General features: G+C 55.8%; 1 protein-coding gene across 1 annotated transcript in view; it reads left to right on the forward strand.

The window, feature by feature from the left end:
* RUFY1 (RUN and FYVE domain containing 1) overlaps window positions 1-9,705 on the forward strand; it is a 46,778-nt gene extending 37,073 nt beyond the window's left edge. The window contains exons 15-18 of the mRNA XM_014538586.1: window positions 3,790-3,884; window positions 6,250-6,298; window positions 7,448-7,525; window positions 9,176-9,705. Coding sequence (XP_014394072.1) covers window positions 3,790-3,884; window positions 6,250-6,298; window positions 7,448-7,525; window positions 9,176-9,322 — 369 coding nt within the window. The 3' untranslated portion in view covers window positions 9,323-9,705. The remainder of the gene's footprint in view (window positions 1-3,789; window positions 3,885-6,249; window positions 6,299-7,447; window positions 7,526-9,175) is intronic.
* The last annotated feature ends 1,878 nt before the right edge of the window (window positions 9,706-11,583 follow it).

Below are 11,583 nucleotides of genomic sequence, written 5' to 3' on the forward strand. Positions count from 1 at the left end.
CCCCGACTGGGAGGCACTGTCCCCCACCTCCTAGCCTCTGCTCTCGGAGGAAAGGGCAAGGCTGAGCGAAAGCCAGTGAGCAAACCAGAGACTCGGGGTGAGTGCTGTGAAGAGACTAGAGTAGGAGACGGTCCCCAGTGTGGCGGGCGGTCTGGGAACAGAGCGACAGTCACCCAGGACCCCCAGGCGGTGTGAGGTGTGTCGTGATGAAGAAGCAGATAGAAGGCTGCGGCTGAGGAGTGATGAGCGAGGGAGGAGGCGCCTGAGGCGAGGCCTCCAGCGAACAGCCGAGCGGGGCCCTCACAGCTATGAATTTGGGTTTTATTCCTTTGCACGATCAGAAGCTGTTGGAGGGGCCTAATCCACTTCATTTGAAGGCCATCGCCACCTACTGTGTGGAGAATGGGTAGTGAGTTTGCAAGAGAGAAAACAGAGTAACCGTTAAACATCATCACTCTGAGGGCCTGCGCTCGGCCAGGGAGGTGAGCTGCCTCCCGAGGCCCGCCTGGCCCCTGGTCATCCCCAGGACGCCGCTGGCCCAGGGTCTCTGCCCTCCCTAGACCAGACCTGAGTCTGTCCTGGGGTCGCCTCCTTCCTCTGGAGGGTCGGCCTGGACCCTGCAGTGCAGTTCCCGTGCAGGGACGTTAGGGGCCAGCACAGACTGTCATCTGGCTGGACCGGACCTCCCTGGCCCTGGGCAGCCCACAGTGAATTACCGTGTCTCCCCAGCAAGCAGGGGGCCCGGCCATTCCCGTCAGAGCTGCCATCCAGGGACCTGGCTGCATCCCTGGCTTCTCCAGGTGAGGCTGGTGCCAGGCTCAGGGTCTGGGAGCCAAAGGCGGCCTTCCCACGCCTCCCCTCTGGACGAGGGTCCTGGGCTGGGGCAGCCTCCAGGCCTGGATTCTGTTGTTTAACGTGGTGATGGGTACCGCCGCGCAACTCAAACGAGCCATGAAAGGCCCTGTTGATTTCTGTTGGAAAGTGCCTACCGCCTCTTGTGAGAGCGCCCGCCAGGCCAGGGTGGGGGTCAGTGAGGAAGAGAGAGGTTCCTCAGCTGCCACTCAGCTCGCAGAGGGGAGGGAAGCAACAGAGGGTGCAGAGGACTTCTAGAAAGCTCTGCTGTCATAGAACGTACGCCCATACTCCACTTCAGAACTCTGGTGTAAGTTTTGAATTCCACACCCACCGCTCCCCACACTCACAGAAACAACGTGTCTGGCGTTGCCCACAAGCCTGTGTTAACAGGCTCTGGGGGAGTGCCCACCACTCAGGCTGAGGCCCCACGGCGCCCAAGTTACTTTTCTGGGTCTTCGTTTGGCCCTCATCAGCCCACATCCCCCAGGTGGAGAGGCCTAAGCCAGCAGTCGGACATCCTTAGCACTGCCAAGGAGGCAGGAGAGGCTCGTAGCTGTGAGCCTGGCTTGTGGCTGAGCGGAGCTCCCCCTGTGGGAGCACACTGACCACCAGAGGGCAGTTCCTGCATTGAGCGTCTGCCCCCTGGTGGTTAGTGCACATCATAGTGACCAGTTCGCAGTCATTCCGCCGTTGGGGTCAATTTGCATATTGCCCTTTTATTATATAGGATATCCTATATAATAAACTAGAAACATGTAAATTGACTGTCCCTCTGCTAGGCTCACCAGCCAATCAGGAGAGTATGCAAATTAACCCGACAAAGATGGGAAGCCTGCAGCCACGGGAAGTCTCCCTCTCCCCAGAGTTAGGAGCACCAGCCCAGGTCCACCCAGCGGCCCGGTCCTGACTGCGGGGTGAGTTCCTGCAGGCTGGGGTTTGATCCCCAGGCATTAGCAGTAGGAGACCAGTGCCTTTGTTATTGCGGTGTGTCCGGGTTTTAATTGGACAAATGCCCAGCGGTCCGGGCGCCAGCTTAGCAAAATCTTTTAGGAAGAGAATTCTGTCTGGGTTTCCTCAAAGTCCCTCAGCCACTACTCACCCCTCTGTAAAGGCGTAGAACAAGTGAGGCCCCTTAAATAAAAATCAGAGTCTCCAGCAACGGTGGCTTCTCTCATCACAGTCATTTGGACTGGATGGCATTTGAGTATTTATCTAGGCACCATGACAGGGAACACACAAGCTCAAGTCATGATCTCTGCCCTTAAATAATTCACAATCTTATTAGAAAGCTCAGAATAAAGGGAAGGAAAGAGAGAAGAGTGGAAGAGAGAAGGTGAACTGAGGGAGAGGAGCCAGGAGAAAGCGAGAACAGGGGTGGGAGGCAAACATCACAGCCACAAAAATGAGAGGAGGCTCCATTTGCTGAGCACAGGGAGGTGCCCAGTCCCCCTAAGCACCCCACATGCTGACATCCCAGGGTATCCACCACAGGCCCATGCGGTACATGTTGCCATTAGCCCATTTTACAGAGAAGACTGAGGTTCAGAAAATTAAGAGACCCGGCCAAAGGGACACAGCTAAGTAGCTAAGCTGGGACCTAAACCCAGGTTTGTCTACTGCCCCGGAGTGATGGGAGGGAGGGTGACAGAGGAAGGGAGGAGGTGCAGGAGTGAGGGGACAGGGAGAGTGGAGGGCAGGGGAACAGACAGGGGCTCCAAGAGCAGGGCCAGGGTAGGGGCTTACAAGGCAGGTTGCTCTGATAGACGCGGTCCACTTCGTCAGCAAGAGCAGCCAGCTCACAGGCCCTCAGTGCCCAGATGAGGGACTCCACCCAGCCACTGCGCCGCTGAAGGCTGTTGAAGAGATCCCAAATGGTGTTCCGGTTCCCCTTGAGTTCGAGGTGGGCCCGCAGTAGGTCCTGGAAGACACAGCCCGTGGCCCTGCTCAAGCCAGGTGGCCCTGGCCCTTTTCCCACTCCAGAGGGGACAGCTGCAGAGAGGGGCCCCAAGCAGCCACAAGAGGGAGGCAGCCATCTGACACTGGGTCAGAGCCCAGGGCAAAGTTAGGGTTTGAGTTCAAGTTTAAAGGCAGCTATCAGGAAAGAGGCTCGTACTGTGTCCTGGGTTCTCTAGCTCAGGGCTTTGCATGAATTATCTTATTTAATGCAATTATTCCTACTCTGCTGACGAGGAAGCTGAGGCGTGGCAGAAGTAAGGCAGCGAAGATCCTTCAGCAGCGAGGCAGGATCGGAACCCAGTGAGTCTGATGCCAAAGCCTGGGGTTTGTTTATGCAGCCTCCACGGCAAAAGGGTTTAGATTAGCAAACGGGAGAAAGGTGTGTAGACCAGGCCCTCCCTCTAGTGTGTGTGTGTGTGTGTGTGTGTGTGTGTGTGTGTATCTCGATATTTTAAAAGAAACTCAGACAGGTAAAGCCTTATTTGCCCTGCAAGGGTGACTGCTTTGAATGTCCCTGATGAACGCAGCTGCTTCCTGTCCCATGTCACCGTCCGCTGCAGAGCTACTCCCCTGCACTCACCCGTTCTGGAGAAGCAGGCTAGTGAGAAGTAACCCACGAAATCACCCTGTCTTGAATGAGGTTAACACAAGAGGACTGCCTTTTACTCTTTTTTAAATATATTGTTATTGATTTCAGAGAGGGGAAGGAGAGAGAGAAACATCAATGATGAGAGAATCATCGATCAGCTGCCTCCTGCAAGCCCCATACGGGGGATCGAGCCTGCAACCCAGGCATGTGCCCTGACCGGAATCCAACCGTGACCTCCTGGTTCATGGGTCAGAACTCAGCCACTGAGCCACGCAGCCCGGCTGCCTTTTACTCTTGAAAAACATTCTGACCTGCTTGTTGCTATGATTACTGAACCTTATAAAAAGGACTTTCAATTCTGTGTCAGGTGTCTGGTTTGTTCATTTTAGGAGCTGCGAGCGCTCCAGGACGAGAAGGCAGAGTTACAGAAGGTTTGTGACGAGCAGGAACAAGCCCTCCAGGAAATGGGACTGCACCTCAGCCAGTAAGAACCTGCTCCCCTCCCTCCCCATGAAGAGTCTGGCCACTGCATGACTCAAGTCCCAAACCTGTCCTGTTGTCAGAGGAGGGGGAGCCAGTCAGGGAGGCTGGCCAGCTACTCAAGGGTGCCCCCAAGAGGTGAGACCTCAGGGCATAGAGCCCTCCCGTTCACTGACAGCATCTGGTCCCAGGGGAGCCAGAGGGCTGATGAGAGGGTTGCCCGAGGTCGGAGCACCGGGAGCCCTGGAGCTGAGAATCGGCCTGGGTGTGCGCCCACCTTTCCCCGGGGAACACTCGCTGCCAGCCCCGTCTCCGCTGGGCGGTGCTGCAGCCGAGCAGACCCTGGGAGTTTGTCTCCCTCTTGACTGGACAGCCCCCTGGTGTCCTGCCCTGCCAGGCACTCGGATGGGTCACACTGCAGATCGTGCAGCTTGTCCGTGTGTGTGATCATTGCAGTTCCAAACCAGCTTTGTCCCTTATGAGTCAGGACTCTTGGTGGCAAGTGACAGAAATCCAACTCCAACTGGCTTAAGCAAAAGAAGCCATAGGATCCGTCCCTGCCCCCTCTGCGTCCTGTCTGTCGCTTACCTCCTAGGAAGTCTGGTGCCCACGGGGGCAGAATGGCGCCCGGCAGGGTCTGTGAGACGAGTTCTCTTTCTGCAGCTCTCCCAGACCCTGGCTGACTCACTGCCCCCCCCCCCCCCCCCCGGCGCCCGCACAGTGACCAGAGAGATGGGGCTCCTGTGACCAGCACAGCCTGGGCTCAGGCCCAGTGCTGAATACAATGGGACCAGGAAGGTCCAGAGGTGGGACCAACATGAGAATCAACTATAAACACACACACAGGACACAGATCTGCACCCTTAGGGTTTCTCAGTCTGGAAAATCGGAACATTTAGGTAAAGCAGTGCAGTAGGCTGGTCCACAAAAGCAATAAGAAAGGAGATGTTACGGCTCTGGTGGGAATGTGAGGTGAGGGTGCCGTCCCCCTCGCTGTATCTTCCTAGACCAGCTCAGGGCTACCAACCACCCTTCCACCCTGAGGCCCGCCTGCCGCCTCTCCTGCTGAGCGCCCGGCACTGCTCTCTTCTGGCCGGTACTTGCCCCGTCCCCACCCTGGGGGGCTCCTGGGCGGTGGGCAAGGCTGGGTACCTGCCCCTCGCTTGGAGCACAGGGCGCTCTGAGGGTGTCCATGAGGCCAAGGAGCACCAGGTGTGGGGCTGGCATACAGCTGGCTCCTGGGGGTGCAGTGGTGTGGAGAGAGGGAGGGGAGGACACCTTGGCACGGTCCGCTGTGCCCCGGTGCACCCCCTTCTCAGTGACCAGCACCACTTTCTCCTGCCTGGACAGCCCGCAGGCGGTCGAGAGCACCTTCCTGTTCTAGGGCTTCAGCCTGAAATGTGGCTGGGCCTGGTCTGGAAACAGCCCTGCACTTGGCAGCCTTGCCCTGCTGCCGCCTGACTCGCAGCCGGGCTGTGCAGTCCGAGCAGGGCTGAGTGCTGTCTCCCCTTCCTTCTCCTTGCAAGCCCACCCCACACGGGGGACAGAGAGGGGAAGCCTGTCCTCGCCATCCCCCCTCCTCCCGTTACAGACACCAGCTGTGCTGTATTTCCCGGGGAAGCCCTGGCTCCCAAGTCGGCACATCCCGGGCAGCCTCGGCCCATCAATCCGCTGGCCTATTTCTGTGGAAAAATTATCATAATTAAAATAGGGGCTCAGAGTCGTTTGCCCTTGCAGTTGTGTTAATTTACATTTCAGTGGCAGGGATGAGAGAAAAGGCCTGCCGTCCTCCCCGGGACAGCCCAGCAACATCGCATGCAGCTTGTGCAAATAAAGCTGGTGTGGTGGTCAGAGAAAGAAAAGAAAAGAAGAGAAAGGCTCAGACCATTCTCCCCACAAATGAGTGTGTTGTGTTTTCTAGCTTAACTCTGCCCGTTTGACCGCTGTCCTTTTATGTGGCTATTGAGGAATGCTCTTACACTAGCAGCACGGAGCAAGGACAGCGGCCATGCGCTCCCCTGCCCCGCGGTCAGCAGGAGGCCGGACCCTGCGGGTGTGGGTGCCTGGAACAGGAGCCTCCCGGCACCGAGCAGTCACGTGCAGGAATGTTTGCCCAGAGACCCAGAACCCTGGGCTTTTGTGAGAGAATTCTCAAACGATCGCAGTATTTCAGTCATTTTCGATCCTGGCAGGCTAAACGGTCTGTTTTGGGGCCAGATTCAGTCCACAGGCTCAGCTCAGCCCTCGACATGGGAGCCGGTGGATGAGGCGATTCTGGGATTATAAAAAAGTGGGAAACATTTTAGAACGACTCATATTATACTCCTAAGTTATTACCCCACAAACCTGCTCTCTCTCCTTTTTTAAAGGTCAAAGCTGAAGATGGAAGACATCAAGGAAGTCAATAAAGCACTGAAGGTACTGAGTTATTCCTGTTATTAGCATAAAAGCCGCTCTGTGACTACTGGTCAGCTCATGCTAACGCCCTGCGTGCGCCTGGGTCTTCTCCCCAGAAGTCAGGTGAGACCTGAGCGGCTGAGGCGCGGTCCTGACCTTTAGAGGTAAATGCTGCTCGGAGGGGCGTCACTGCTGCGCTGCCCGTGCCGGTGAGCGGCAGGCCCGCGGGAACTGTCTCCTGACTTGTTCCTCTGCCACCAGCTGGAGTGACACAGGCCTCAATGCAGGTGCCCTGGCGAAGGAAGGTGTTTTTCATAGTGAGAGTGAGGCCTTTCCTCCGAGTGAGACCGGAGCCCTCCCTGCCCCTGTGGGGCCTCCGCCGTTTCAGGGGCCACCGACACCCTGAGCAGGGCAGGAGGCTGGGTCATTTTGGGAAGAGCAGTGTGACACCACCGAGCAGGACTGTGTGGCCAGGTGGCCCAGGGCAGTTGAGCAGAAGGGACAGCCCACCGGTGGTGGTGACAGCAGGGCCAGCTGCTCCCCCAAGTATACGCCGGAGCAGAGACCTGATGACCGGGCATCTCCCCTCCAGCGCACACAGGTCAGAGGCAGCAAAGGGTCGCAGCACCTACCAGCACTGGACTTGGAACAACTGTTTCTCTACCCTCCCTGTAGAGTGAAAGCTGCTTCCATGTAACGGCCGGGCTGCTGGGCTGCGTGTGCCCTGCACTGCACACAGATAGACATCATGCTTCTAGGGCCCCTTTCAGAGCCTCAGGTACCTCCTCCACAGAATGGAGACAGGTGCCTCCCCCACGATGCTCGCAGGATGAGGGGCTTCCCGGGACAGGGACCCGTGGCGGATGGTTTCTGTCTGGCTAAAGGGCTGGCCTTTCTCCCTCCTGCCAGTTCAAGAGACACGCAGAGTGCCTCAGCCAGGGTTGGAGCTGCAACCCTGACTCTCAGGACTCAGCCAGAGGCCTCTATTGGAAGGTAGTGAACAGGGGGCTGGAGAATCCGGCTTGAGGCCCAGGGGACAGCGTGCTTAGGCTGAAAACCAGAGCCACAGGCCAGGCCAGGTCTGTCCCTGGAGAGGAACGAGGCTATTGGGGAACTGGGTACTGAGCAGCCAGGACACAGGAGCCGGCCATCAATGTGCTTTCCTCCCAGGGCCACACTTGGCTGAAAGATGACGAAGCTACCCACTGTAAGCAGTGTGAGAAGGAGTTCTCCATCTCCCGGAGAAAGGTATGTGTGCCCAGGGGCTGGGTTGGTACCCAGCTGGGCTCCCCTTCCTCTGGTTCTGGGACGAGCCCTTGGGACAAGCCAAGTACTGTGGTCACGCCTGGTGTGCTGGCCCATGCAGGGTGCCCCCAGTCAGTCATGGGCCTTGTCCCCAGCACAGTCCTTTCAACGATTGGCAGTTTCTTTGGGAGTTGGGCTGCTTGTGTACAGAACTGGTCTAAGTGAATGTATCATTGAAAAGTCTTCATAAGCAACAGAAACAAAATCTGCCCAAGTTGGTCAAGAAAAACGGATCAATGGGCAACCGATGGGCAGCGGGTTTTGGGTCAGGCATCCAAGTAGCACCCAAAGCTCACAGGTCACCCGGGGAGGGCACTCGGTCCTGCTGCCCTGCTCCGGTGAACCTGCTTTTCTGCCTGGATAGCCTGCCCCCAGGTCTCGAGAACAGGTCCTGGGCCCAGCCTTTGGTCCAGGATTGAGGACCGTGGTTGGCCAGTTAAGAGGACAGCCAGACGCTAGATTCCCAAGCAAAATAGGGAGTCCTCACCAAAAGGGGAATGCCTGCCACCCTGGCACCACCACCCCATCTGTTGCCATATGGATGCACATTCTCGCCTGTCCCGTTAAAACCCTCTGTGGAAAAGAGGAAGCAAAGCTTCCAAACTCTAAGGAGAACAGCAGCAGCCCAGGCGAGGCTGCCTCTGAGACCAGCCGTTCACAAGGCCTGCTAGCAGGGGGCTCCACACGCCTGGCTCTGCCTACGCCAGTGCGAGGTCCAGCTTCCAGCCTGGTGGGCGTGGCAGCGGCAGCCTGATGTAGAGCCCGGAGGAGCGGAAGCCACACGGGTCCGGGTCTTGGCGTCTGCTGTGTGCCCGCCCAACGTGTGTGGCAGCTCAGCTTACAGAGCAAGACACCCTCACCCCCCAAGACGGACCAGTAAAGGAGCCATAAACGCAGCCGTCACTGGATGATCCGGGCCCAGTCCAGTAAAACCATTTTAAAGAAAAAGAACCTTAGTCCGAGTGCACACCACTCCACCCACACTCCATGGGTTGTTCAGGAACATAAATGTAGAAATAAAGGTCTAGAGCAGGGCTGGGGACCGTGGCCCACGGGCCATATAAGGCCCATGAAATCATTTGGCCTGGCCAGGCCAGGGCATTAGGGGTGAGTTAATTAGATGTTTAACCAAATATAGCAGGCTACTTTTTTTTTTTTAATATATCTTTATTGATTTCAGAGAGGAAGGGAGAGGAAGAGATAGATACAAACATCAATGATGAGAGAGAATCATTGATTGGCTGCCTCCTGCACGCCCCCTACTGGGGATCAAGCCTGCAACCCGGGCATGTGCCCCTGACCGGAATCGAACTGGGACCCTTCAGTCCGCAGGCTGACGCTCTATCCACTGAGCCAAACCAGCCAGGGCCGCAGGCTACTTTTTAAGTTGATAATTTTGCATGACCCATAAATTTTGTTATAAATAGCCAAAAGGTTCCCCACCCCTAGTCTAGAGGAACTCCTTCCAAATTGGCAAGTCTCTGGGGGAGGGACCTGGAATTAGTAAATGAACTCTGAAAGGCTGCAAGTCTAGACTGGGTGTGGGCCAGGGAGCACAGCATGTCCTGTGACTGCCTCTCTTCTGTCCTCTAGCACCACTGCCGAAACTGCGGCCACATCTTCTGCAACACGTGCTCCAGTAACGAGCTGGCCCTGCCCTCCTACCCCAAGCCCGTGCGCGTGTGTGACAGCTGCCACACCCTGCTCCTGCAGCGCTGCTCCTCCTCCACGGGCTCCTAAGGCCTCGGAACAGCGCCACCCTGCAGGGGTTCGCGGCTCGGAGCTGGCTTCCCAAGAGAATCTAAGGAAAGAACGGTTCCTGGGTCGGCCGCCAGCACTTCCAGAGTTGGATGGGATGAACTCTGGATTGAAGCTTCCTTCTCACTTGGCTGCATCACCGGTTTAGGGTCCGAAGTAACTTCATGGTTTTGCTACTGTCATTTTCACTTTTTCAAGAACTAACCTATTTTGCAGCAGTTGTACTAGTGTAGTGAGTAATCCGTTCCTCTCCCCGCACTGCCCTGTGTGCCTTCCCTGCTTGAGTCAAGAAATGGGCCCTTTCACACCCTTGTACGTCACTTCTCACTCTCGTGCAGGGAATAAAGGAGCTGGTGTCAACCTGAGTTCGCCTCTGAAGACCCCTCAGACAAGCTCCATTTCGGGACAATAGGCCCTTTGGGGGTCGTGTTTGGGGTGAAGCCTGCTGGGTTCTGGGGAATAGGCTCTGCTCTGCCCAGTGAGCCGAGGACAACTTGGGCCGTTAAATCCATTGGTGGGATTGGGAAGTGACCTGTCGCCCAAGCTCATGGAGACACCTGAGGGGAAGCACCTTGGGGTTTGCATTTCAGAAGCAGAGTCAGGACAGGTGTTAGCTGTGGGCTGTGAAAACTGGCTCAGAGACTTCCTCCTCTGAGCACATGCATCTCCCTCCCCCCGTCAGTCAATGGCCTCAAAAGTCAGTCCATTTGTGGACTGGGCTTCAGCCTTCTCCACCCTCAGTGCACTCACCTCACTGCCCCTCGGATTCATCCTCCTTATGCCCGTCTGTGCCTCCCACCAGTCCTTCTGGACTGCTCCCAGCTGGCCAGCCCCTGCTGGAGGCCCTGCCTCTTCCTTCTCAGGAGGGCTCTTCCACAGCCTGGCTCAAGGTTCCCAGCTACTCCCTTAAATACACCTTTATGTTACGGATGGGAAACAGAGGCTCCGTGAAGTTAGGTCCCAGCATGCAGTGCAGCCAGCCTCTAAAACCATGCCTAACCCCAAAGCCATGTTTTATCCAAGCTGCAGGTTTTCAAACCTTACCCTGAGCTTTTAAATATTCACTCTTCCCCAGACATTTACATACTGCTACCTCGAACTGGTCTGGCATTAGATGTATGTACCTTGTCTTCAATGCACCCAATTTGAACTGCGGCTTGCTGAGGACCTTAGGCAAGCCACTTCACTTCTGAGCCTTAGCGCTCATCTGCACGTACAAAAGGTAGCAGGGTAATACCTCCCCACTAGTGTACTATTCTGAAGGCTCAGTAAGTACATGACATGCCCACCACTGTGCCACACTTAGTGCTCTTCCCTTAATCACACTTATTTTCTCCTCCAACCTCATCCCCCCTCCTAACCCCCAAGCAACAAATGGTCAAGCATTATTCACAAAGAATCCTTGGGCCAGTTACCAATATCTAGCTGCATGGAAAACTTTTCACCCAGACATCAGATACACACCTGAGCTTTGGGACCCTCTGGTCTGGCAACCTTCTAACCTGGGCAGTGACAGACAGATGGCCGAGGGTGGCGCTCCTCGAGCTGCCGTGCACAGGCTGATGGGGTGACATGGAGGTTGGTGTTCAATGCAGACAATGTCTGGAGGTTCTGGTCATTCCCAACAAGCTCCAGGATGCTGGCCCACGGAACGTAAGATTCCTAAGAACCAGAATGTTCTTACTCACTAGCTTTATTCCATGTTTCTAGTTCTTTCCCTTCCTTAATGTTTTCAACAAAAATGTTCTTTATGCAAAACAAATTAACTCAAGAACTCAAGGATGGAACCCTCCTTGAGCCTTCTCAACACCAGGTATCTCCAATCCACACACTTTTAATAACTCAGCCAATGCTAGGTTTAGACTGTAGCTGAACACCAGTGCTCACACTGAAAATTAATCATCTCTAAACCTGCTGGACAAGCGACATGATACATTCCAAGTGCAACACCTGTGTATCCATAGCCCTTTCCCGACAGTGAAGAGCAGCACCAACAGCCAGCAGAGAGCATGCAGCAGGGCAGGGGGATCTGCAGGGCCCCACGCACATCTTCGTGCAATGCTGCCACCTACAGACTTAGACTTGAGTAGTCCCACCAAACTAATCTCACCCAGGAATAAAGGAGAAAACCTTCAGCACTTGTCAGAGCAAAATGTACACACCAGGCTCCAAAGTGTACAAGCCTTTATCTGCAGCTAATCAATACAACTAATGAGTCTGGAGCAAGCAGCAACTTCCAACCG

Source organism: Myotis brandtii, unplaced genomic scaffold (genome assembly GCF_000412655.1).
Source record: "Myotis brandtii unplaced genomic scaffold, ASM41265v1 scaffold193, whole genome shotgun sequence".
In the NCBI taxonomy this organism is placed as follows: Eukaryota; Metazoa; Chordata; class Mammalia; order Chiroptera; family Vespertilionidae; genus Myotis; species Myotis brandtii.